Source organism: Cynocephalus volans, chromosome 11 (genome assembly GCF_027409185.1).
Source record: "Cynocephalus volans isolate mCynVol1 chromosome 11, mCynVol1.pri, whole genome shotgun sequence".
In the NCBI taxonomy this organism is placed as follows: Eukaryota; Metazoa; Chordata; class Mammalia; order Dermoptera; family Cynocephalidae; genus Cynocephalus; species Cynocephalus volans.
This window is the reverse complement of record NC_084470.1, coordinates 90854269-90881936: the sequence shown is the minus strand read 5'-3', so window position 1 is coordinate 90881936 and position 27668 is coordinate 90854269. Positions and strand designations below refer to the sequence as shown.

General features: G+C 46.0%; 1 protein-coding gene across 1 annotated transcript in view; it reads right to left on the bottom strand.

The window, feature by feature from the left end:
• Positions 1-1997: 1997 nt before the first annotated feature.
• The window catches only part of LMCD1 (LIM and cysteine rich domains 1), a 61168-nt gene continuing 35497 nt past the window's right edge, over positions 1998-27668 (bottom strand). Inside the window, exons 4-6 of the mRNA XM_063114681.1 lie at positions 20962-21294; positions 4428-4643; positions 1998-2668 (exon numbers count right to left, since the gene is read on the bottom strand). Of these exons, the coding sequence (XP_062970751.1) occupies positions 2510-2668; positions 4428-4643; positions 20962-21294 (708 nt within the window). The 3' untranslated portion in view covers positions 1998-2509. The remainder of the gene's footprint in view (positions 2669-4427; positions 4644-20961; positions 21295-27668) is intronic.

Genomic DNA, 27668 nt, shown 5'->3' with positions numbered 1-27668 from the left:
ACAGGCTCTGGGTGGTGTCTGGTGGAGTTTGTTGTGGGAAATCACTCCTACTCAGGACAGTGTGGCCCAGGGGACAAAGGCAATCAGGCATCATCGTGCTGGGGTTTCCACAGAGGAGAGATCATGTATCCAATAATCTCCCTGTCCAGCCATCACCAACCCCTGCTCCGATCTGTTCGAAGCTCTCCATTGCTCCTAGCACAGAGGCCAGTCTCTTCTGTTGCCCACAGAGCTGGAGCAGGCTGGCCCTGCCCACCTCTCATGCCTCAGGGCCCACCTCCTCCTCACTCTCTGTGCTCCTGCCACACCTGTCTTCCTTCAGTCCCATCCATGGCCATGTTCGCCACTGCACCCCCAACACCAGTAAGCAGGTCTTGAATAAACTGGTGTGGTTCTACCACAGGGCCTTTGCACATGTCATTTGTGTATCCATCTTTAACCACTGTCCTTTGCTTCTTTGCTGACTCACAGATCATCCTTTAGATCTCAGTTCAATTGTCATTTTCTCAGGGTACCTCTCTTGACATTCATGACTAGGTCCTAGCTCTTTTATCTGCTTTACAGTAACATGAACCTCCCCTTTATAGCACCCACAGGAGTTGTAATTTTGCACTGACTTGTGGAAGCACTTGTCTGAGGCCCACCTCCCCTGCTGACTGTAAAATCCATGCTGGCTGATGTCACTGTTCTTTTTGCGCACACTGTATCCCCTGTGTTCAGCAGGGGAATTGGAACTCTGTAGTACTCAGTGAAGTTGCAGAATGAATGAATGAATGAATAAGTCAATTTTTCACTGGTGCTTCAGGGAAGGGCCTGAGAGGCAGGTTCTCCTTGAGAAGCACCTTACAGGACAGATAGAATTTCAACAGAGCTGGCCCTCAGGTAACCAGCCCATAACTAGCAAAAGCTCAGGAAAGGGCTCGATCAAAGGGAGCTTCTGCATGTCTAGGAGAAATAGGGAAATAGAAATCTAGGGAAATAAAGTGTTCTAAAGCCAGAAAGACGATTAAGCTGTTTTGGAAGGATTGAAATGTCAGGGTGAAGACTTGGTTCTTAACTTGACATGCAGTGGGGTGCCATGGGGGTTGGGTGAGGGAGACGACATGCTCGAAGCTCATCTTCAAGAAGATGGACATGACAGGGACACTGAGGGTGGCTGGGGAGAGGAGCTGGAAGCAGAAAACCACCGCTGTAGGAGGACAATGTGATAGCTTTGGTCAGACTTGAAAGCAGATGAAAGGGGGTATTGTAGATAAGAAATGGTGAGAACAAAATGTGGATGGCAAAATTAAAGAAACTTGGGAACAGAAGGGAAGTTTAAGAAGGAAGACCATCAGTGACGGAGTGTGAGCTCCTAGCACCTGTGTCTTTTCATCCTCACATCCCCAGTAGAAGATACGTTTTTACTTTGAAATTGTCGGAAGGAAATTAATTTGAGGGCTGAAAATGATTAGAGCCATAAAAGGGAGATCAAATCTGGCCCAAAGATCTATTCTACTTGGTTCATTCAGTGTTCAGTGGACAACATTTAAAAACGGAGATATTTCTCATAAAAATCCCATAGTTTTAAAGATCTGCCCACAATGGTCACTATGTCCCATGTGGCACTCACTGGTTGAGTGTAGGGGCCACTCCTCAGCACTCCACCTGGTCTTACGCGCAGAGAGTTTGTTCATTACCTGCTTGGGCTCTGAGGACAGCTGGGGTGGGCCCCTAGCTAAAGAGCACCTCATAAGTTCCCAGGGGACCACATTTTGGTTTACCACAAAATGAGACACACATGTTTCCATCAGTGGCCTGGGAGTCTCTGGAACAGGGAGGAGGGATGGGGGGATTCTGCCCCAAGGACCTATACTTCCAGTGGAAGTCTGATGAGAGACATCAGTGAAGAGGCTCATTAGCATTTACAGTATTTTCTGTTGTCACCAGCATTCAGGCTCATGGGGCCAAATGAATGGCAAAGTTACTGTCATTGTGTAAATAATTAGATAAGGGTGTATGTGGAACTCACAAAACTTTTATTGATATGTTTATCATGCCAAAACAGTTGTTTATTTGAAATTCAAATTCCATTTGAAAAAGAGGCCACAAGTGAAAGCTGGGACCCAGCCTGCTCCTGGAGGAGCTCCCCTGTCCACGCAAAAGCATGCACATTCTACTGCTATGTGATTCGATCACTCAGAATTGCATTCTGGAAAATTCCTCCTAGAGCCCCTTGAGGGATGCCATTTGTGTCCTTAGTTGGTTGTAGCTGGGAAACAACAACAAAAACAAGAATAACTCCACCCTAAGACTTCTTAGAACATTTCTGGTTTTGCAACTACTGACCCTCAAGGATCTACCACCACCCAACCTAGAATATATATATGTATATATTCCCACTGGAAAAAAAAAATCACTGTTTATGTTGCCTGCTGGCTGTCGTGTCAGACCCTCAGGATGGCCTCAGCACACCTGGCTCTCCTTCCTGGTGGGATCCTGTGGATTGTGGCTGTGAGTGGGCAGCCCTTCAGGAGCGTTTGGACTTGCTGCAGGTGGGGCACAGGAGCTGACCCTTGGTGATGATGTATGCCCGGCCACTCAGCAGCTGCTCGCAGCCCTCACAGATAAAGTGCTTTCGGTGCCAGGCCAGGTCTTCCACACGCTGGTAGTCCTCTGAGAATATTATCTAAGGAAGGGAGCAGAAGAAAGGCATAACTCAGGCTCTGTCCCTACACAGAGACAGAGCACCTAGGACAAGTTAAAGGATTGTAGTTCATCCCATCCCATTCTTATTTTGTCCTTTAAATGCCTCAGTGGAGAAGCGTGACATAAATCTGAGGCAGTAAGTACAGCATTTGGCAAGGGTCATGGTTACATCTTAGCTCCTTAGGTGGGAAAAAACAAAAAACAAAAAACAAAAACCCTCTGCCATAGGCAGGTTTTACTTATCTAGCATCTGTGATACTGTCTGGGACAAACCCAGCATCCAGTTGTGTTCAGAGATGGGATTATACACCCTGGTGAAGACAGCTTAACGACAAATAAGCTGCCAATGGCCAGTCTTCAAGAGCAAGAACATAGAGGGTCACGGGCTTGGAATAAAGTGACACTTGGGAATACACATGTGACAAGAATCCCTGAGGCTCAAAAAGAGAAGACTAGCATACTGGTTTTGGAGTCAAACAGGAACCAGGTACGAGTTTTCACTACATATTTACTGGCATCGTGACTTTGGGCAAATTACTTAATCTCCCTGTGCCTCAGTTTCCACATCTGTAAAATGGGGATACAAACACTCCCATCCCATAGAGTTTTATGAGTGCTAACTGAGCTGCTGCACATGAAATGTTTGCAAGAGTGACTGACACAAAGTCAGTGTAGATGACTGTCATTGACCTTTCTGAGTTGCACTGTCCTTAAATGTAAAACAGAAAATATGTTAGTCTTTCCCTGGAGGATCACTGTGAGATATAAATGGCATGTTATACATAAAGTATATAGCCAACTGCTGACCCACCACAAGCCCTTAATAAATGGGGGAGAATTGATACTCTGAGTATATTGCTGTCCTCTTGAGGCTACGGGGCAGGCCTGCTACAGTCCCTTTCCTTCTTAATGACATTTGATAACATAGGTATGAGGTAAGAGGATTGCCAGGTCTTAACTTCATATGGACACCAATACACAGAAGGTGGTAGGAGGCAGATTCTGACTCAATATGAAGAAATTTCTAGGCTTCATATGTGCCAAAGACGAAGGTAGTGTGTTTCCTGCCATCAAAGGCATGCAAACAGCACTCCCTGTTATCATTAGTATTGACATCATTAATATACCTTAGAATTGCTCTCTTCTAAACCCGTATCAGACAGATGCTCAAACCCCTTTCATAGCATGTCTAACTATTATAAAGTATTGGATTGTGTTACATTGTTATATTACATCCTATGACATCATCATAAAACGAACAGCAGCTACCGTTATTAGTTACTAGGTCAGACCCCGGGCCAAGCATTTTCATGCATTATCTCATTTATCCTCATAGCAACTCCATGGGATGAGTACTGTTCTGATTCCCATTTCATAAGTGATAAAACTGAGGCACAGGAGTAGGTAACCCCATGATGACAGATGCAGAGCCAGGTTTGAGCGCGGGCAATCTGCCCCCTGGTGCACCCCTATAATGGTCTCCTGAGCACTTACTAAGTGCCAGGCGTTGTGCTAAGGCCCAGTCTCGACAGCACTCTAAGTCTGACCCATCCCAACAACCCCATGGCTGGGAACTAGTATCAGCCCCATTTTGCAGATGAGAACGTGGAAGCTGAGAGCCTGGCTTCAGTTTCCCTATCTGTAGAACACATATCAACAAAGGCACACTCCCGCCAGTCTCTGGGTTCTTCCCACAGGGGTGGGGGTGCCCCTCCCCGTCCAGCCCCTCTGGCTCTCACCTCGTCGCAGCCGGAGCAGCGGGGCCGCACGCTCTCGCAGTAATGGCGGCCACACCAGGGCGCGCCGTCCTTCCAGAAGTAGATGAGGTCCACCAGCGGCTCGGAGCACTTGACACACACAAAGCAGGTGGGATGCCACTGCTTGCTGTAGCCTGCCCTGTCCGCGTAGACCACGGGGCTGTCGGCAGGGGCCACTCCCTTGCAGAGTTCACAGACCTGAAGGGTGGGGAAGACCAAGGATACAAAGTAGTCAAAAGAGCGTAGTGACATGGGTTCGAATCCCAGCTCCAGCCTCTCTACTTCCTGGGTGACCTTGGGCAAGTTACTATACCTCTCTGTTCCTCAGTTTGGTCATCTGCAAAGTGGGATAGTACTATTGCCCACCTAGTAGGTTGTTCGTAAGGTCTAAATAAAGTTATTTATTTAGCATAGTGATTCTCAAATTGTTTGGTCTCAGAACCCTCTGGGAAATGACTGAGACCCCCACAGAGTTTTTTTTAAATATGGGTAATATTGATATTTATCATAAGAGAAATTAAAACTGAGAAAAACTTAAATATTGATTTATTAATTCATTTAAAATGACAGTAATAAGTCTATAACATGTTAACAAATATTTTGCTACTAAAAATAACTATATTTTCCAAAACAAATTTAGTGAGAAGAAAAATTTAATACATTGTTTTACATTTTGCAAATCTCTTTAATGACTCACTGAAGACAACTGGATTCTCACGGCTGCTTCTGCATTTCATTTTTTGCATTATGTTGTTTTGGGTGAAATATATGAAGGAAATCCGGCCTCACAATGATATAAAGTTGGAAGAGGAAGGGAGAAGACTTCTGGAGAAGCCTTCCCAGATGACCATGTTCTTTGACACTACATCAAAATTTGACAAGTGGCAGTTTCTTAAAGTTAGCTGCAATGTGGAATCTGAAAACACATCGATGAACCTTTCCTACTTGGCTGTATTAAAACCTGCTGGCCCACCTTGCACTTGGAATGGATCTTTTACTCATGTGTAATTATTTTTTAATAAGCTTTTGACTTTTGAATAGTTCTAGATTTACAGAAAAATTGCAAAAATTGTACCAAGAATTCCCATATACCCCACACTCAGTTTCCTCTGTTTTTAACATCTTACATTAATATGGTATATTTGTCACATTAATAACCGATATTGATAAATTAACATTAACTACAGTTCAAACTTTATTCAGATGTTCTTAGACTTTACCTACTGTCCTTTTTCTATTCTAGGATCCCATCCAGGACACCACATTGCATTGAGTCATCTGTCACCTTACGCTCCTCTTGGCTGTGTGACAGTTTCTCAGACTTTCCTGGTTTCTGGCAACCTCTGCGGTTTTGAGGAGTGCTGGTCAGGTATTTTGTAGAATGTCCCTTGATCAGAATTTTTCTGATGTTATTATCGTGACTACATTGGGAGGAAGATCATGAAGGCAAATTGCTGTTCTCACACCCTATCAAGGGTGTACATACTGTTGCTATGACTTATCATTGCCGATATTGACCTTGGCCACCTGGCAGAGGCAGTGTTTGTAGGTTTCTGCACTGGAAAGTGACCCTTTTTTCCCTCTTTCCACACTGTCCTTTTTGGAAGAAAGTCACTATGCATTCCACATGCAAAGAGTGCTTCATCTCCTGCAGGGTGAACTTTCTACATAAATTATTTGGAACCCATGCATGATTTTGACCTCACAGATGCCCCTAAAGGACTTTGAAGAACACTGCTTGACACACGGTCTGGACTCAGTGAATGTTAACTAACATTATTTTGGGATATTTGTGTGATCATTTGATTCATGTCTGTCTCCCCCACTAAGTGATCAGCTGCAGAGGACAGGGAGAGGTTGCTTTTCCACTGCTCTGAACCAAGACCTCCTACAGTGCCTGGCCCATATAAATTCCCCATCAATAGTTGCCAAACAAAGGACTGCTCCACCCTGCCGCAGGACCTTTGCACTTGCTATTCAGAATGGCTGGTACATTCTGCCCACTCCTGCTTGCCTGGTTAACTCCCTTTCATTCTTTGAATCTCAGACATAAGGATCTTTTGTTCTGAGAAAGCGTCTCTGACCCCCCTCCAGGGGCAATCAACCTCACCTTAGTTTCTCTTTTTACCTTTCTCTGTGTGGTTGTTCGATACGTGTTCTCTGTACACTAGATGGAAGCACCCTAGGAGCAGGAGCCACATCTGATTGTGCTTGCCTTCATATATACCCAGTGCCTGGCACATGGTCGATGAGCAATGAATATTTGAAGACTTCTGACCACAACCTCATACTTCCTACCTGGTAGACAACAGATGAGTGCTGAAGACAGTAGAGGATGAGGCACCTGTCTGTACCCCAAAGACAGATTTGGACTAAGCGCAGCAGAGAGCCGGACTCCAGAGACAGTTATGTGGACAGGTCTCAGGAGTTTTCAGGCACACCTGCCTTTCAGAGACTCATCCATGCTTACTGAGCACCTACTACATTCCAGGCCCTGTGCCAGGTGCTGGGGATACCGCAGTGATCCAGACAGATAATGTAGCCCTCAGGGAGAATGGAGCTGTGTGTATGTTGGAGTGGAGGAGGCAGAAAAGAAATACGTAAACAGATGAGCTAATCACAGAGTGTAAGTACTATGACAACAACACAGAGGAAGGGAATGAAGAGTGAGAGACTTGGTGGGTGGATGGCAGGGGTCACTTTAGCAGGAGAGGCCTCTCTGAGAGTTGAGGGATTAGGAGTGAGCCATATTTCTACTTGATCCTGATAGCAATCCTCTGGGTAGGTGATGCAGATACATAGGGAATGCACCCATTTTACAGATAAGGAAAGTGAGGCTCAATGAGATGAAATAGCTTGCCTATGGGGCACGACCAAGAAGCAGAGCTGGGATTCAAACTTTGGCCCTTGAGTCCACGGTTTTTTATGCGAATTGAGCTGGGTACAGTGGGGAGACTGAAGTCAGTGAATTGTCTGAGGGCTAGGAGGGCTGCCAAAAGAGTGCATTCTGGCGTGGCAAAGGAACAGCAGTGGCTCAGAGATGAGAACAGCTTCCCCAGGGGGCCTCTCAGTAGTTAATGCAACCAGACTCTGGCTGCCTCTGGTCTTCTTTCCATCTGGGACTCCTTTATCTGCCTGTTACTACGAGTGACATTTCCACTGGCTGGCTCGGGAACCATGACAAGGTTCATGTTAATTCATGTTGTTCCTTAGCTTCGGTTCTGATAAAGACTTCATGAGGAGGGTGAGAGTGCCTGGAAGCACTGGACTGTGGGAGGTCAGATTTCTCTTTTCTGCCCACTCCTCAGGAGCAGAGAGAGTTGCTAAATGTTCATTCATTTATTCAGGTACTCGACCATCACACATAAATTATTCTCATCCTCTAAAGATGAGAACTTGACATTCTCAATCTACAAATTTTTTGAGCCATTGTGACATCCTCCCCTGATACTCAAAGCCCTATGATGGTGATGACAGTGACTATTGTGTCCTTAGGGCATGTCTGCATTCAGCACTGTGCTCTGGACTTTGCACACCTTACTAATTAATGCCCCTTACAGAAACCCCTGAGAGTTATTTCTCCTTCTGGAGCTATTTCTTTATTAGGGAAATCTTTACTTTTCACTCGTAGGGATGGCAATACTGGGCTTCAGAGAGATTCAGCGATTTGCTCAATAACACACAGCTGGTAGGAGGCAAAGCTAGGACTTCATGGGCCAAGCCTGACTCCAAGGCCAAAGTTCTTTCTATTACATCGTGTGGCCTTTAGACTTGACGTTAATAAGGTCAAATATAGGTATGGCCTATAGCCAAAAACACTGTCTTTTCTTGCATAACCCACAAGCTAAGTATGAACTTTACATTTGCCTTCCAACTAAGTGAAATGTCTTCTCCTCAAAAAGAATTCCATTTTTCTCATTAGTAGACCTCTATTAAAAAACAAAAACAAAAACAAACAAACAAAAAAACCCAACTGTGCTTAATTATTATTCTGTTTTGACTTTCATCAGTAAAAATCTCATGGAAATTTGTTTTCTCTCTTGTTACATAAAAAGCCTGTATGACATCATCGATTTTGGCTCTTGGTTCACAATGACTAAACTATTTACTACCTGGCCCTCTACACAAAATGATTTCTAACCCTGACTTTTGATGGTAATTTTAACTTACTGAGTATCAACTACATGTCAGCCAAAATAGAAATATTTCTTGTTTTGCCACATAAAGATGGGAAGGCATATGTTAAGAGTCTAAACCCTTACTATTCTTAACTTACATACTTTAATTTTATACTTAATATACTCCTGTATTTCAAAGAGGAAATAAAAATTAAAGTGGTGAAAATTAGGGAAAGAAAACTGAATGATACAGAATGTCCACGTACTGACAGCAGTCCCTAAGCACAGCAGTCACTGAACGAATGTCTAGATAAGGAATGGGTTTGGTTAGTTGGATGTATCTTGAACTGGATCATGACTAATAATGTTTCTTAGAACACGGTAGATTTGTGGTTTTAGTTATGTCCACAAGAATGAAAGGGGCGAGTCCTTCACCAAAATGAAAACCCTGTTTCTCTTCACATGACTGAGTCCCAGCTGGCCTGGAACTCATCAGAGGGTCTAAACCCAAAATAAGTGATGAATCAGCATCCACTTATTTTCACCATCTCTTCAGCATAGCTGGGAATTATAAACTTTTTGGCAAGGTCTGTTTGAGTTTTCTGTCTGTCTGGCTTCTAAGTTTCATGGAATAAAATTTCCATCCATTTTCCTTCTATACAGAGAGCTTTACTCTGTCAACAGTCTACCAAACTACACCCAGTTGGGTATCTCCATGATATAGCAGTGGGGCTCCCAACTCCAAAGTTCCAGATGTGAATTATCATGGAAGTAGGGAAAGGGAGAGGGATATAAATGCACCTGGATCTGTCTGGGGAGCATTGGCAGGCACTCTCGTGATGCATAGAAGGAAGTAGAGGGATATAAGGTCAGAAAGGCAGTTTGGGGTGATCATGATGGCTTTGAACCCAGGATATGGGTTGGGACTTCACTCTGGAGGCAATGGGGAGCCATTGCTGGTTCTTGAGGCGAGGAGTGCGATGTTCTGATTTGCACTGTAGGGAGATAACTCCTGCGGCAGTGTGGAGGAAGGGAGAGAGAGAAATTCGTGTTCACAGAGCTTGGTCTCAACCTTCTCATCCTTCTGAAGGTGCTCTGTCAAGCCCCTCTGAGGAGCGTCTCTTCTCTCACTGTTCTCTCTAGTGTCCTGGCTCTTGCCCCATTACTACCAGTAGCCAGCCCTTTTAAGTAAATAGTGTCACTGTCATTTTATGAAAACAAGATGTCTGGGTAATGAGCCCTGTCAACATGTGTCAGGAACCAATTTTCTCTTCTTGCCCCTAAGCTACTCTTTGTGCCTTTTTCCCAGTCATCTCAAAGAGTGACACATCTGAGGTTGTCCTGGGTCTGTCAGCTTGGTGGTCCCTCAGCTGTCAGAGACAAGCTGGCAACCAAGAGTCAGAATGCCCAGCCTGCTTGCGCCATATGATTCTGGCCCTCTCTTTCTCCGCACAAACTTAATCCCCCACCACAATCCTTGGTGCTGAGGTTTACAGTTTCTACATTGCAATGGATGGTTGAGAGGGGAGATCTCGTGTCAGGCTGCCTGGGTTCTTAGCTGTGTGGCCTAGGGCAAGTGACCTAACCTCTCCGTGCCTCGGTTTTTTCACCTGCCAAATGGGGCAGTGAAACATCATAGGGCTGTTGCATGGATTAAGTGAGATGATGGAATTATTGAACTTTATAAGGGCTCAATAATGATTGGCTAAAATATTCTGTTATCCTTACCTCAACCCTCCTCATAGACTAGAAACCTAAGACTCAGAGGGGTTAGTTCACTTTTCCAAGAAAACACACACTTTGAAGGCAGGTTTGGAGGCCTAGGCTTTTTCCCCACGATATCACAAGCATGTAAACTAGCAGGAGGTCATTCCTTCCACTGATGAACTTTGTTTTTTCTCATATCAGTTCTCTCCATCTGTGCAAGGCCAGAAAATCAAGTTGTGTGAGTTTATTTATGGTCTGCCACTAGCCCAGACCCAGCCACGCTCAGTCCCCCAGCTTGGAGAGCCTGCTCCTCTCCTTCTCTAATCCCAGCCCCTCTAGGACAGTGGTTCTCAGGCTTGAGCCTGACTCAGAATTCCCTAGGGGGCTTGTTAAAACAGATCCCTGCTCCTCTCCCCCAGAGCATCTGATTCTGTAGGTCTGGAGTGGGGTGCAAGAATTTGCAAGGTCCCAGCGGATGCTGCTGTGGTCAGGGGGCCAGACTTTGAGAACCACTGTCAGAGAGCGTTGAAAAATGACCTTATTTTTAAGCTCAGTAAAAATGATATCACCAATTTGGTTCAGTTACAACAAAGGCCAATTTGAATTCCTGGAATGTTTAAATTCTGGACTATTTTTAAGAAAGCCCAATGTGGTCCTTCTCAGGCTACTTCCCCTGATAAGGAGATAGTATGGCCAAGTAGAGGTTCTCTGGGACTCTGGTCAAAGGCATAGAGGAGAGTAATTGATCATTAGCACATCAGCCAGTTCTTGTTCATACTCACAACTACCCCAAATCAGAACTTGCTCATGAGAATATACAACATTTGCCATACGACCTTGTTATTCCACCCTGGGGAAAGGAGATATGGAGCAAAATTTTCAGAGGTAGAATAAATGTGAAGCTTCTCCTGTACTAGTGGAAGTTTTACGCTGTTCCTATCAATGGTGTAAGATTCTTAATTAAAAGGGTCAAAATTAAAGATCTTGAATATTCTGTCCTTGGGGCTTCTGTAGTTGGTAAACACTAGCTTTGTGAAAGCTGAGGAACATTTTAGATTCAGCTGCCTCAAAAGCTAAGACCCTGCAGGGTTGTGGGGTTCCCTGAGTCGTGGTGTGTTGAAATGATGTTGGCAAATTCTTGGGTTCTCTTCTAACCAACATGGACTTTAATTCTCTTTCCTTTAATATGGTCTCCCCTTAGTGACTCAGTTCTATAGAACAGAATGTGGCAGCAGCAAGGTTATATGACTCTGAGGACACCATAAGGGCATTACCAATTTCTGCCAGGCACTCTCTCTCGTACACAAATCTTAGGAGGCCCGAGCTTACAGAAAAGAAGTCCCAGTATCCTGAAGCTTCCATGCTAGGGAGACCATGTGGAGAAACCACACAGAGATGGGGGGAGAGCGCCAAGGAGGCCCTGCCGGTCCAGCCCCAGCTATGTGTGTCTTCCCAGCATCCAGGCCAAACATATGTGTGAACGAACTTCAGACCACTCCAGCCCCCAGCTGCGAGCTCCTCCAAGTAATGCTGAGCGGACAGAGACAAGCTGTTCCCACTGAGCCCTGCCCAAACTACTGACGTGGGAGCAAAGTAGACGTTACTGGTTTAAGCCACTATGCCTTGGGATGGTTTGATATGAGGTATTAGGTAACAGGAACATTAAATGTGGACACACAGAGTTATTAAAGCTTCTGAAATGGAAGTAACCAAAACACAAGGTGTTTCAGACAACAGCAGATTCAGGACAATGGCCATGGGTTACATGGCTGAAGAACGTTCTCTAAGGACTGAGCTCTGTTGGCTTTCAGATGGGGATCAGCAGATGCAGAGAACCTTCTACACCAGCAACAATCTCTCCCTCAGGCTTTCCAGAAGTTCTGTCCTGATGGTGCTGTTTTCTTCTGGAAGGCTCCTATCCAAAGGCCTAACCAGTCTAAACCCAGAGAGCCTTGTGAAAATCTCACTATTACAATACAGTAAATATTAACACAAGGGCCTTGAATTCAGGCGCTGGGTTTTTTCCAACACAAACGCTCAACAATTTATTTATAAACAGCATCTCCCCATCTCCTCTTATGGTGTTCATTCGCCATCTTTGCTTTGCATCCTCACGTATCCCAGTTTTTTTTTTCTTTGCTTTTCTGGCCTAACATCATTTCTGGCATGCTTAGCTCTCTTAAGTTCTGATCCCTCACACTGTTGTCTTCCCAAGGCTCCTCAAGGGGCAGAATGAGCAGACTGGGTGTGTAATGGTTGGGGTCATGGGCTTTGGAATGTGGTTTGTACCATGGCTTCATCACTGGCAAACCCCTTGGATAAACTGTCCATCTCTCTGAGCCTCAGTTTCCTCACCTGTAACATGTAGCAGGCCCTAGTTCATAGGAAATGCTTTACCTGTGGTGGTCACTACTGTGAACCAACTCTTTTGCTTTATGCTTCTTTGTGGGGCAGGTTATTGATTACGGGCTATCTGCCAACCCAGGTAAAATGTTACATATTCCCAACTGAATCCCCCTCACCCATGATGGAGTAAAGTGGGGAGATAGAGCCAGAAAGGCTCATAAATTCTACACTTGTAAGAGAGAACATGTCTGGGGTGTTCTCAAATACAGCTTTGACATGCATGGGCTCAGGGACTAGCTCCCTGCCTAAGGATGCTGCCTGGGCCACAGCTGAGTAGAGAGAAGTTTTAACTGTCTCATCTCCATTGCAATGGCCGCACATGGTGCCCAGAGCTGCTCGATGCTCTGGAGATGGAAGATGTCATAATCTGGAGTCTGTTCTAGTTCTGGCTTAACCACTTAGCACACTTAGCAGGTAGGGGACTAGACAATTTCATCAACTTTACGTTTTTTGAAATTTTTGGTTTTGTCTGTGATCCACAATGAGAAATACATTTTATGTCCAGATCCAATACACAGACACACACAAACACACACACATCCCTGAAACAAAAGTTTCCCAGAAAAAATATTTACCACCCCAAAACACACTCTCTCTCTCTTTTTTTTTTCAATTTTTTGAAAAAACATCTGGTTGTAGTTCACTAAATTGATGCACTATCCACTGATGGGTTGTGACCTAAAGCCTGAAAACACTGTTTACCTTTTCTAACATCAAATCTTAATTTCCTTGTCTGTAAAAAGGGACATAACATACTTTGTAGAATAATTCTTAGGATTAAGTTAGAGAAGTGCCATCTCTGGCACAGGTCCTAGCACGACCTATGTATAGTGAATGGATGGCAGATGATGACATCATCATAATTATCTTCCTCCACCTCCTCATTATTATTGCTTAACCTATAATAGAAAACAAAATTGTATAAAACTAAAGTAATTAATAAAAAGATAAAACTATTTTTTATGATAGCTCAGGTGTCAGCAAACTGCATCTGTCTGTGGGCCAAATCTAGCCCACCATCAGATTTTGTAAATAAAGTTTTATCAGAACACAGCCGTGGTCATCTGTTCAGATATTTTCTATGGCAGGTTCAGTGCTACAAGTACTAAGCTGAGGAGTGGCAACAGAGACCCTATGGCCGGCAAAGCCTTAAATATTCACTGTCTGCCATTTATGGAAAAAGTTTGCCAACCCCTATTTTAGTCAATGGGATATTATGCAGTTCACTCAAAAAGAAAAAAAAAAATGCTTGTGGCAACACGGAAAGGTATTTATAGCATAAAAAGTAGAGAAAAGGGAATTTTTTTGGAAAAAAGATCTCAAATGTCATTAAAATATCTCCACTATAGAGGAGGAGGCAGATGCTGAGAAGCCTGGTAACCATGGCGATTCTGTGGGGCTGCTCCCAGGCCCGGCCCAGAGGTGCCTGGGGTGGGCGGCAGGCAGAAGGGTGGGGAGCAGGGCTTCTCCTGACTGAAAGACCCTTGGTTTGTCTCTGGGCCTCTTACCCTCTGTCCCCCAGCTCAGATGGGGCTCACAAAAGTTGGGGGTTGGGGGTGATTTCAAATTCCCAAGTGGGGCTGGTGGGGAAGCCAGCCAGCCTGCCTGCTGAGCCCACAAGCCAAACATCTGCTTGGACAAAGACTTGGAAGTCCTTTGCCCACAAATATGTCCCTCTGTTGGGGCTGGAGTCGGTCTGAGCTGCCAGCTGCTGTAAGTTTCCATCTGAGAGGCAGACCTTTGGTGGGAGGGTGGGGACTGAAATCTCCTGTCCTTCCTCTCTGCATTCTTGTGGAAAGATGGGGGCAGAGGAGCCAGACTGTGCTCCTGATGTCCTGGTGGGTGGATAATTTGGACCATATTAACACATCTTTATGACTCGAGGAGCACCTTCAACTCTCTCGATTTGCTCTCCTCTCTAGTGACGCTTTGGGGCGATTGCTTGGCCAGAGAAAGGAAGCGGCGTGAGGAACGGAAAGAGGAGGGGGAGGCTCCCGGCAGGAATGATACGTAGAGCTGAGACTACATTAAATGCTACATTCTGGCTTTCTTTCCCCTTTGTTCAATTACAAGTTCGGGGTGTGGGGAAGAGAGGAAATTCCTGGACAAAATGACCATGCCCAGTAAACCTGTATATTTAATTTCTGAGAAAATATCCAGTAAGCTCTCTAGATGCTGGGAGATGGCTTGGTGGAGCTGTTCACAATCAGAGCATGAAGACATGGCCCACACAGGGCAGGCACCCCTAAATTTCCACCCAGGTGGGAGAGATGGGGAGCGGAGGGCTTGCAGAGCAGTTAAGGGACTATGACTAGAATGGTCTAGGTTGCTGGAGTCAGCAGCTCCCAGGCCATGGAAGTTTTCATGTTCGCAAGACCTACAGCAGATGGAAGTAGGGTGAGGCAGGGAAGTTTTTCCCTTGTTCTTGGCACACAGATCAGAGGCTCCCAAATTCTTCAGTGGGCTGGACTGTGAGTTACTGTAAACCCTGCTGCTCACCCCAGCAAATACTAACACTCACATACATGCGCCTTGCTCTGCTGGCCCCACCCTGCCTGGGCTCTGCCTCCAGATGGCTGACTCCACAGTACCAGGGAAGCAGAAAGCCCCAGGATTGAAAGATCCCCACCCCTCATCAGCAAGCCCATTCACCTTGCTGTGCCTCAATTTCCTTATCTGTGAAATGGGTCTAACCTCAACCTCTCTTCCTGGTTGTTACAAAGCTTTGAAGAGATTGAGACCTTGCACAGCACCCGCTGTGCAGTAACAGTTGCCTCTCCTGCTTCCTCCCCGCGTTTTCAGCTCACCTCCCCCTCCCCCAGCCACACATACACAGTGGGACAAGTGAGGGAGGCTAAATATTTTCAGGTTTTAATTGGCCTCACTGACCTAAAGTCTGTGCTTCTTACTGAGTGAAAGCCAGCATGCAAGTTGGTGACTGGGATGGGATTTTTCTGCCTTGGCATTTCCTCATGAGGAGAAATTACTCTGAAGACTTGGTGGCTGAGGGCACTTCCCCGGTGCCTGCCTCTCCTAACCTCAATGGAATAATGCCACTTTTGGAGCACTGCTCTGAAGAAGGCGTGGGCAGCTATACTCTTGGGTCCATTTCTCAAGTAGACAGATGTGCCACGGCTAATTTTAGGTCACCCTGTCCTGTCAGTGGGGCCTATCTAAAGGGCGGGGTTTGAAAGCTGGGGATGGGCTGCAGATCTGCTAACTGTATTAAAGTTGGCACAGCTGGACAGCCCCAGCCACTTGGACTGGTTGGGCTCAGATGGCATTGTGTCCCGCCACCTGGCTGGCCTGCTGTTATCGGGGTTCACTCAAAACATGGTCCCTTGGCAGAAATTCCACAAGGGCAATTTGGAAAAGGCTTTTGGCAGTGATGCTCCTCTGGTGTGGACAATACTTTCCCCGGCGGCAGTTTGGTGGAGGGTTGGTGGGAGGACTTGGCAGCCCCTCCCGAGGCCTCAGAGAAAAGACATCACTGTAACAGGCAGACAAGGCCGAGTGAGCTCAAGGCTGAGTGCAGAATAAAATGGGAGCCCAGGGGCCTCAGATTGCTAAGATTTAGTGTTGTCATGGACAGGGGCGGCCAGGGTGGGATATAAAATGGTGTTTTAGATTCTGTGTCTGTGTTTCCAGAATTTGCCATGGACAATGAAAGGAACTGTGAGAGAGCTGTCCAGCCTTCTCAAAGGTGGGCTCCCTTGAGGTAACAAAGAAAGGAAGGAAGGGAGGGAGGGAGGGAGGAGAGAAGGAAGGAAGGAAGGAAGGAAGGAAGGGAAGAAGGAAGGCAGGAAGTAGGGAAGAAGGGAGGAAGGAAGGAAGGAGGTAAGAAGGAAGGAAGGAAGGGAGGAAGGAAGGGAGGGAGGGAGGGAGGGAGGAAGGGAAGAAGGAAGGAAGGAAGGGAAGAAGGAAGGAAAGAAGGAAGGAAGGAAGGGAAGAAGGAAGGAAGGGAAGAAGGAAGGAAGGAAGGGAAGAAGGGAGGAAGGAAGGAAGGAAGGGAACAAGGAAGGAAGGAAGGAAGGAAGGGAAGAAGGAAGGAAGGGAAGAAGGAAGGAAGGAAGGAAGGAAGGAAGGAAAGAAGAAAGGAAGGAAGGACCAAAGAACGGACTTTCATCATATATCATATTTGTGATATCATTTTTGCAGAGCTGACATATAAGGCGGTTTTTAACACTCTTCAGCAGTGGTCCTCAAAGTGGGCCCCACAACAGCATCAGCATCACCTGGGGACTTGGTAGAAATGCAAACTCTCAGGCCCCACCCCGCACCTACTAGGAAAAGAACTCTGGGGTTGCAACCCAGGTTTCTGGACTTTAGCAAGCCTTCCAGGTGATCTTTTTTAAAGAACCACAGTATCAGCCCAGTGAAGGCTCTGAGAAGTCCTGCCATCCTGAAACTCTTTGCAGAGGGGGTCACAAAATGTAGCCCACAGTGTCCCACAAACAGAATTTATCCCACCATGTACCTCTGATGTCTCCCAAACTCACATGGCCACATGAGCCTTTTATGGCATAACATCGGCCATCAGCTAGCTCTCCCAGAAGTAAGCTTTGGGAAACAGGAAAGAACTTGGACTCAGAGTCTGGAAGACATTGTTAGAATCCCGGTTCTGAGACTCTGGGGTGGCGCAACCTCTTTACATCGCTGAGAGGTTGTCAGCTTCAAATAAGATACTATCGCGCATAACATGGTCTTCGGATCAGAGCAATGCCCACTGAGTTGTGGTGCTAACATCAATCGTGATTATCACTGTTAGGATAAGCAGCCAAACTTTCAGTAAGTTTCACATGTCTCTCTGTTAGTCCCCACTTTTTTTTTCATAAATTTCTGTTCAGTTTTGGGGTGTCAGGCTGAGTCCTACAATTTCCTCCCTACACCTGCGTTCTCAAGTCAAACGCCCTGGCCACTTCTTGCAAAGTTCATCTCCCTTCACCAGAGGAGCAGAAATCAAGCTTCCTGCCTGACACTTGGCTCTGGTAACGGTTCTATGCTGCCCTTTTATGGGAAACAAGAAGAGCCTGGACACAGTGGATGGCCGGCACACATGTCCACTTAATGTGGCCACTCGTGGGGTAGAGCAGAGCAATCCAGGGAGTGCAGCCCACGGCTACACCTAAAGGTGGGGGTGCTGGGGACAGTCTATGGCCAGTCAGCTATCTAGCTATTTTCATTAGGAGTAACTCTCCTGCTTCAAGGAGATAAACAGGGAATTAAATAAGTCTTCTTTCTTCCTGGAACAAATAACAACAGGGTTTTATAACTTGGCATCAGGTAGTAGAAAGGGTACTGGGTCCAGGTTCTGCCCCTTAAAAACGGTGGGATCTTCAAGGACTTGGGGACCCAACCACCACGCCAGTGTGCAGAGGGTGCCAAACATGGAGTCCAGGTAGATTATTCTCTAGTACTGAGATTTGATGCCTTCCCTGCTGGGCTTTAGACTTGTTTGGGACCTGTTACCTTTCTTTTGGCCCTTTTTGAACAGGAATATGTACCCTATACTGTTCTCCCATTGTATCTTGGAAGTAGTCAACTTGTTTCATTTCACAGACTAGACTTTAGACCTCTGAGCTGAAACAGGTTAAGACTTTGGGGATGGAATGGATGTATTTACTTATGAGAAAGACATGAAATTTGGGGGCCAGGGGTGGAATGCTATGGGTAAATGTGTCCCCCAAAGTTTTATCTATTAGAAACTTAATCCCTTCTGTGACAGTGTTAAGCAGGTAGGAAATCCTATTATGGTAACTGAAAGGACGAGCCCTTAAAAGGTGATTAGATTGTCAGGACTGTACCCTCGTGAATGGGTTGATCCATTCATGGGGTAGTGGGCGTGATTCTGACGGCTTTAGAAGGAGAGTGAGTGAGAAGTTAGCCCCCTTTCACTCAGCCATTTCACCACATGACACCCTACGTTGCTGTGAAGAGTCATCACCCACCAACAAGGCCCTCATGTGTTCCCTGGACTTCGGACTTCCTAGCCTCTGAAGCTATAAGGAATAAATTCTATTTCTTCATAAATTAAAAAAAAAAAAAGAAACTGTGGGATCTTGAAAAATTGCCTACCAGACAACTGTAAGAATTAAAGAAAGACCCTGAAAATGTGAACATAGTGCTTGACACACAGCAGGTGCTTAATAAATAAGGAATCAGAATCACATCAACCTCCTGGTCAAAATGGCCACCCAAATTGTCCCTATCTTTCAAGGCTCAATTTAGTTCAAACATTCCTTGGTTGATTCATTTGTTCAGTCACTCATGGATCACATATTTACTGAACACCTACTATCTGTATCAATGACACCTGCTGCAGATATAGAAATGAACAAGAACTCAGCATCTGGGGGGGGGTGACAGACATTGACTTACTAATTACAGTTAGTTATTAAATTAAAATTGAGGTCAGGGCAAGGAAAGAGAAGTCTGTCTTCCACAGCCAGCCCAGCCCAGCCCAACCGATAATGGCTTCCTACAGATTCCCTACTTATTTTCTGACTGTGGAATTTGCCATTTACTATCTAGTACTGTTACTTGAATGCTTCCAAAGTGTCACAAGTACTTCCTAAAGTTGACTGTAGGCAAGGACCCAGGTTTCAGGCTGCCTTTGCCCCAGTTCCATGCAGAACAAGTATGTGGGGCTCCGTCCAGGATAAAATATGTTCTAAGATCAGCACATCTCTCTTGGGAATAGCAATTTAGAAATGTCATCACAACTTAGGGAAGTCTCTTTCCAACATGGAATCATCCAGCATTTATGCTTTTAAGGACAGACAACTATTTGAGGATGAACAGAGGGCAGGATTGGGGTGGGGTGGGGAGGCCAGTTTATGAAACATGGCAACTAGACCTATTTTTTTTTCATTCTCTAGGACATGCATTCTTCCTGAGGAAGGGGTCTTTTAAACATTATTGCCAAATCTGTAGTAAACAAAATAAATTTTGTTCTTTCGTCTTAGAGCTCTCAAATAAAACAGTGTACGGACATAGTTCCTCAGATGGTAATTTCAGATGGTGCTAACAGGATGGGCACTGGAGGTGGAAGGCACAAGTTTTGGGTGACTAGCTGGAGTGACTCCAGAGAAGACAAAGCCCAGCACTCTCTGGATGTAACGCCTTGTCTTCTGGGCCGGCACTTCCCTGGATTGTCTGGCTCAGAGGTGACATCAGCCTGTTCCTAGCAAGGCTGTGCTTGAGGACCCTATATGTTAGACTTTTATCTCCAAATGCCAAATAGAGGCAAAGGAGGCCACTGGCGAGTGGGGGGTGGGGAGGAGCACAAGGTGGAAGGGGCCTGGGGGCCAGAAAGCTGGTGACCATTTGCCCCACACGGTACCAGCCTCAAGCTGCTCCTTTTGCCTCCTGCAGTGGTGGGGAGGAGAGGGGTCACTTTAAGACAAATGAATCCATGAGGCTTTCCTCTCCCAAATGCTGGCTTGTCCTTTGTGTTTTCTCTAAGCGGCCTGCAGTGGCTCCCTCCCCAACAGCACAACTTCCACTACTACTAGAGGAAACTTTCGAAAGCACAGCTCGGATTGTGTGGTACCTCTGCCCGTGGCCCTTAGAATAAAGTCCCAAGTCCATGGCATTCTCCAACATGGGAACAATGTCCTCTGCTTGTTTGGTTTCCTGGGGCTTGGCAGATAATCCGAGCTAATGAATATTTGATTGTTGAGTGGATGTGTGGCGGGACTCTCTGGGGCTTGCCCCTGCTCTCTGTGCTCTACCAGCATGCCACACCTTCAGTCATAGGGGACTTCTTTTAATCCTCTGACTGTACCCCGCTGTCTGGAACTTACTTTTTTTTTTTTAAAGATGACCGGTAAGGGGATGTTAACCCTTGACTTGACTTGGTGTTGTCAGCACCACGCTCTCCCAAGTGAGCCACGGGCTGGCCCCTCTTATGGCTTTATTTTGTACATGTTCACCTCTTTAAGGGGATGCACATCTTCCCCTCAAAGCCTGAAGGCTTGTGTGGCTCCTAGTCATTCATCATAGGCCAGCCTGCACCTCACCTCCTTTGTGACCCTACCCTCCCTCCTGGCAAGGCTAGAGCCCTTCCCCTCAGCTGTACCAGTGACCACCACTGGATTATGAGCCTCTCAAGGGCAGTGGCTCTGTATTATTTTCCATGGTCAGTGCCCGGTACAGAGTAAATGGGCAACAAGTATCTGCTGAATGAATGAAAGAATGAGGAAATAAAACCACAGAGAGGCCCTGACCATGCAGCCCTGGGCTTGGCCAGTTTCAGCCATTCCCCAGGCATGGGAGACACTTACGTATTCCACTTCCTTAGACGGGTCGCTGAGGCTGCCGTTGGTGGTTGGGGCAGTCTCTGCGCCCTCTGGCTTTTCCTGTGGCTTCCCCTCCTCCTTGGGCAAGCCGCCCTGCCCTGGGAGGGCCACTTCTCCCACGCCCAGGGCCTCACTCTTATATTGCTTGACAAATTCTTCCATCAGTTTCGACTCGTTCTCCAAAAGTCCGCGGCAGCGAGAGGGGTCCTGGTCATAGATAGGGAGCTGTCTCATGAGCTGGCGTCGGCGGTAATAGGCACCCTCTGTACCTGTCACTGGCTGCTTCTCCTTGGGGATGAGCTCCATGTACTGCAAGCCCTAGGGAGGAGGGGGAGGAAGAAACAGTGTGATCAGTCAAAGAAACCAAGACAGAATCCATCTAAAACTCAAAATGCAGTATCTTTCAACATTATCAGCAACTGAAAGATACACAGTCTTTATTTTTTTACTTAATGTAGCTTTTATTTTCAAATTATAATATCTGTCCATTGTCACAAGTAAGAAAACACAAATGAGAGAAAGAATGTACAGGAAAAGCACGCATCTCTACATTGTGTATGAAGGAATGTTCTGTGTCTTGATGTTGGTGATAGTGCATGGAAGTGGATCTATGTCAAAGTTCATCAAACTGTACACAGAAGACACATACACCTTGTTGTGTGCATGCTATACTTTGATTGAAAAAGCATTTTTAAAAATGATGTCTCATTGGGCCATAGTAAAAGCTTCATAACAACTTTGTGTTTATCCTTCCAGACCAGCTCCTAACACTTATTTGAATGTTACTTTTTGTGTGTGCATACCCCACTGATAATGAGTCAGTGGGTTCTGCTTTTCCTGTGACTGCGATAGCCCATGTTCACAGAGTGGGACAGAGAACGATTCTGATATGTGAGAAAGGAACATGTGTTTGCATCTGTTAATTTATGCTCTATCTGTTCATTGATTCACTAGAGCTCTACTTGCTAATAATAATTACTATTTTATTGCTTATTCCCTAAAGACTACTGCAGCTTTCATCTTTGGCACTGGAAAGAGAAGAGAGTCTATACTTACTCATAGGCTAAGTTTTCCATTAGAATTTGAATGAAAATCATTTTGTTTCATTCTCTGACTTGCAAGTAATGGTCATAATTATGATTACAAGTTTACTTCTATTACCAAAAGAAAGTTGCTACTTTTAAACCTCGCCGCTAGTATCACTTGCTGGACAGTGGCCAGTTGATAAAACTCCTACAGTGTAATGAAAGAAACAGCACAAGCTGGCTGAGCTCATACGACCCGTGCACCACTGGGGACTGTCTTCTCACTGGTCCCACACTGATGTGCTTAATTCCTACCTTCGCTCATGGAGTTACCCTCCCTGAACAAGAACCCCCTCTAGTCTTTCCTATTCTTCCAAGTAGTACCATACAGTCTGGCTACTTGCTATGTTTGAGTTAACCCTCTAACGGGACCATCTACTCCTTGAAGACAGGCGATGTCTCTTCTACTCTAGTAGCGAGAGTGAAGGCTCTAGAGTTGGCCCATACTGAACAAAAATCCTGGTTCTAGGCATGACAGCTACATGGAAACAGCCACGCAATTCCCTCTCTGTGCACAGTTTGCTTAGCTGTAAAATTTAGGATCACAAAACCTAGTTAACAGGTTACGGCATCTACACCACACATATTATTGATTTTCCCTTCCCTCTGCTTTTCTGTCTTTTAAATCTGCGATTGTAGTTATACTTACCAGCTAAGTATTTCAAAGCAATCCTTCTCACATGGCACAGCATATAACCATGTGAAAAAGCTACTAAAAATGTAGATTCTCAAGCACCAATCCCCAATCAAGATCTTGATTCAGTAGATGAGGGGGAAGGTGCAGGAATCTGCATTTTTAACAGGAATCCCAGGTAACTCTGATGCAGGAAGTTGGCCCACGGACCTTACTTAAACTATTGTTTCAATGAAAACTGGCAAGAAAGAAATTAGTGAGATAAACCAACTGTGTTTCTCAAGCATCAGGCAGAGATCTAAGCAAAGGCTGGTGAATGATTCCTCGCTTCCTCAGGTTTTTGCAAAACCCAAAGATTCTCATAGAAGAAATGTGAATTTTGGTAACACCTGACAGAGGCCTAAATGAGCTTTTACTCTGCCCCAAGATGTGGTCACAGATTCGTGTTCTAGATAAGAGTGGCAGAATTTAAGTAGATGTTCACTTTAGATTTTGTTTCCTTCAAAACTGAATATTTTTACTTCATTTACCACATGGGCAACCCTCCTAATTAAAAAAAAAAAGTCAATCTAGTTTAAAATTGCTTTCCTTAGAAAATTATAATTAAATCATTATGTGCATAAGGTTTTTCATAATTTATTAATATAAAAATTCACAAAGGCACCTAGTAATAGTAGAATCGACAAGGTCTTAAGTCAATAACATTTCCACATTGAAACGACTGGTAACCATCTGCATACTAATGTGTTCACAGATAACTGTCTGATTTGGCTTCTTTTTTTTTTTTTAAATAAACAGAAATCTTTCCCTTGGTGGGTCCCAGGGATGAGAAAATAAAGGTGAAGGCCACAGCATGAAACACTGAGAAAAGCAAATTGTTTATCCTGGACATCGTTTTCCATTTCTGAGCCTGACCGTGACTCTGACCTCACCACCTGGTCTGATTCCCATTGCCCAGGTGGCTGCTCCATTTCTATCCTCTTAGAACTCACCTGCCTCATACCTTATCACTTGGGGCTGAACTCATTTTGGAATTCTGGGAATCAACATGGAAATTCATAGTGAAATTCATAATGAACAGTATTAGCTGTTCATTATGAACCTCAGGGGATGAGAAACCTGGGGGTATGGTGGGGTATGAATCCAGAGCCTGGTACTTGCTGGGTGTCATAATAAGTACATTTTGGATGAGAGCATTTTTAGAAAAGGGGGAGAGAGGTGGCTTGGGTTCCCATGGGACTCAAATTGAGGGATAGCTCTGCCCTAGATCCTGGGGGACACCTGTTTGAGATACTTCCTGGCACTGTGGGCTCATAGCATACCCTATTAATCCTGGGTGCATCTACACACTCCAGAATGCTTTTCAAGGTGCTTTGCCAAACCCAGGAGATAGCCTGGGTGGTGGACAGAGCCCTGAGGTGTCAGGAACTCTGGGTTTTAGGTCCAGCCCTGCTGCTGCTCTCTGACTGAGAAAGGATCTAACCTCTGTGCCTGAGCATCGTCATTGCAAAATTCAGGGTAGACTGCATGACCGCTAGGGTTGTGAGAACTCTGCGGCAATCTCATGTGACCTTGACCACAACTAGGAGAGAGAGAAGAACAATATCACCAACCCTAGTGTACAGCCCAGGAAAGGGTCAGAGGAGATGATAACTTCTGGTTGGCCAGAGAGGCCAAAGTCCGCCACCTAATGCGTGGACGAGCAGTGGCGCCAGGGCATCACCCAGCCAACTAAGCATCCAGGAAGTGCTCATTCCTGAGCCTGTCTTAGGAGACTGGGGCGTCTGGTGGTTTTCCTCTTGATTGGCATGATACCGCAAGTTGCTCCCAGCACAAATATGTCAGGCAGGTGGCTCTGCAGCACCTAGTCTCAAACTTTAGGGTGCATACGAATCACTTGGAGACCTTGTGGAAAAGCTTCTGGGGCCCACCTTCAGATTCTGATTTAGGAGGTCTGGAGGGGCCTAGAAACGAGGCCCTGTCATTTCACAGAAACTGTAACAGGTTCTCCTGGGTGGGTCTGAAACAGGACATCTCAGGGTCGAGGCCTCTCTGGGGGCAGTGGGTAGGGAAAGGGGATGTGACCATCAGAGGATGGCAGGGAGTGGCAGCACAATGCTGGCAGGCTGGGGCAGGGCAGGCCCCGAGGAGATGGGCTGGGGTGGAGCCACTGGGACAAGTACACCCACCCCTCCTCCTTCCATGCTTCCCAGGGCCTGCCCCGCTCCAGGACGTAAGGAAGGGTTTTGGAGAAGTGGAAACAGGTGCCTTGCTCACTCTGCCAGCGTGGGCCCCATCCTGGCCAGCATCGTGCTAAGTCCACGTGTTGAAGCAGCCCTGCCTGCAGCTGACTCAGCTCATGGGAGAGTCGTCGCTTCCCCTCTGGAGACTGCTGCCTCCCCAGGGTCAGGGTTTAAGGAACTATAGAAACAGCGAATGCTCAGGTGGTGCTTACTACATTCCAGGCACTCTTCCAAGTGCCTCACATAGGCTAACCCATTTAATTCTCACAACAACTCTAGGAAGAAGATACTAATGTCACTTGGGGAAACTGAGGCACACAGAGGCTAAGTAATCTCCCTGAGGTCACACAGTTAGTATGTGATACAGACAGCTTTGAAATCAGCGCCTTGGGTCTCAAGCCCTTCTGTACTGCCTCTAGAGAGGATGAATAATTTTCAAAGAGAAAAAAATGTCCCCTAATCTCTGGGAGAGTGTCCCTTTGTCATCATTTCAGGGTGACTGGGCAGTGTATCACCTGGTGCCAGGATTCCCCATTCCCTGGAAATGTCCGTTTCTCTGGCCTTCAAGGGCCTGTACCCCTCCTTGCTCAGTTTTGCCAATAAACACTGTGTTAGGAATCCCGGCACAGTGGCTTGCCAGCCGGCTGCTCATTAATCCCTACATTCAGTGTCCCTTCACGACTCTGTGTTGGCTCTGGTTGTCTGTGGCCACACAGCTAATGGGTTCCTGGCTGGGGCCCTGTAGAAAAGGAATCTTTCTTCCCAGGGACCCAGTGTCCCTTTGCAGCTCAAAACCCCAGCTGGGTGCTGGCTCCCTGTCCTTGCATTGTCAAGGCCACTACGTCCAGCTGCCACTGGTGTGTGTTCTGTGATGCCTGGCTGGCCTGACTCCTGCCACCACTCCCTATTCACACATCCATGGCAGACACTGCTAATCAATCCCTGATGAGGACCTCAGAATCCCCCTCAACACAGCCCTCCAGGCAATCACTATTGACAAGCACAGACTTGGGAAGGAGATGACAGGGAAGAAGGTCTGGGTGCAAGTCAGCTGCCTCCTGCTGCTATGAATCTGTGAGAGACTCTCCCAGGTATCTTTCCAAGAAGCGGACTAAGGTCATGCTCCCAAAACCTTTAGCGAGAGGTGTTTTCTCAAAACAGTTGGAAAGATTGGTTTAGGTTTTTTAAGTTTTTCCTGAAGACCTTGCTGAATTATTTGGTGCTCTGCAGTCTGGCTGGGACATCTAGGGTGGAGTGGTTCCTAGAATCTGTCTGTATTGGGAGAGAAATCAAAAATGCAAAGAGAAAAGTGGAAGGGAAATTTTCCTACTCCCTGGGTTGGGCAGTAGAACACGCACGGGCTTTGGAGTCAGAAGATCCAGTCCTGATTCTTCTCTTCCTGATTCTTCTCCAGCTGTCAGCCAAGGACAGTAAGTGGGCTTCATCTCACATGACAACCCCAGTCAATAGTGGCTATGTGGAGTGCTGGGCTGAGAAGGATTCTGAGGCCTGATGAGGCCTCTGTTTGCTCCCCTGTGAAATGGGGCTGTAACATGCTCAGTACACAGGGAGTGGTGAGGTTTTGGGGAGATATACGTGCAAAATGGTCAATGAATGCTGGCTCCCTTCATCTTCTCCTTCTGTCCTCCCCTAAATCCTGGCTGGTTTTCAAAGACTCAAGCTCCTCCCTATTATTGGAAGCCCTCCCTAAAAATGCTTACCCAAGGTACCTGCTTCTTCCTGCCTTCCCTCCAACCTGCCAGTTCTCCTGCTCTGGACTGGTGGGGAAGAGCCCAAGCTCTGGAGTCAGGGAGGCCTGAGTTCAAGACCTGACTCTTTCACTTAAATCAACTGTGAGCATTTGGCTAGTTGCATTACCTCTCTGAGCCTGTTTCCCCCTCTGTAGGTAAGAATAATAGTACATTCCTAACAGTGCTGAAAAGTTAGATGAGATTGTGCATGAATAGCTCTTAGTACAGTTGCTGGCACACAGTAAGTACTCAATAAACATTAGCAATTAGGCTTATTGTTACCAGTCCTTAAATACTTAAGAATTTCTCTGGCCATCATTCTGGTTAGGAAGGATAACAGATAGCAAGTTTCAGTCCCATTCCCAAAATATAATCAGTCCCAATCACTTGGTAATTAAAAAAAAAAGTTGGGAGGGTGAATGGGAAGGCAGAGTTGTCCATTCTCAGAAATGTGAGGCCCAGGAGCCCAGCTGCAGGGCAGACAGAGGGGCTCTTTACAGCCGTGTGGTTTTATGAGCCATAATTAATCACTGCCTGACGCTGCCTTCCCCTGATTAGTCTGGGGCTGCAGCATTTGGGGTTTTCATCAGCCAGTTCCTGACACCCACAGCCAGCTCTTTTATGAGCTGCTTGCTTTAGTTTCCACTGACATCTTGGAGATCACTGAATGGCTCACCCAGGCCCAGGCGCTGGAGGCAGACCCGAGATCTGAACACCTGGCACATCCTTGCTCTACTGCTGACCTGATACCACCCTTGTGGCTGGGGATCGGTCCCGTCTGGCCCTGCAAACTAGTGGAGGCCAGCAAACCATTCTGTGTTTTTTTCTATGTAAAACAATTCCTGCCTCAAAAGGTGGTTGAGCTCATGAATTCTGAAGTGTTTTCTTTAAAATGTGCTTTATGCTTTTCAAAAAGTACAGATTAAGAGGAAAAAAAGATCTCAGCTTCTCTTCACTTTATCTAGAAGGGATTTCACCC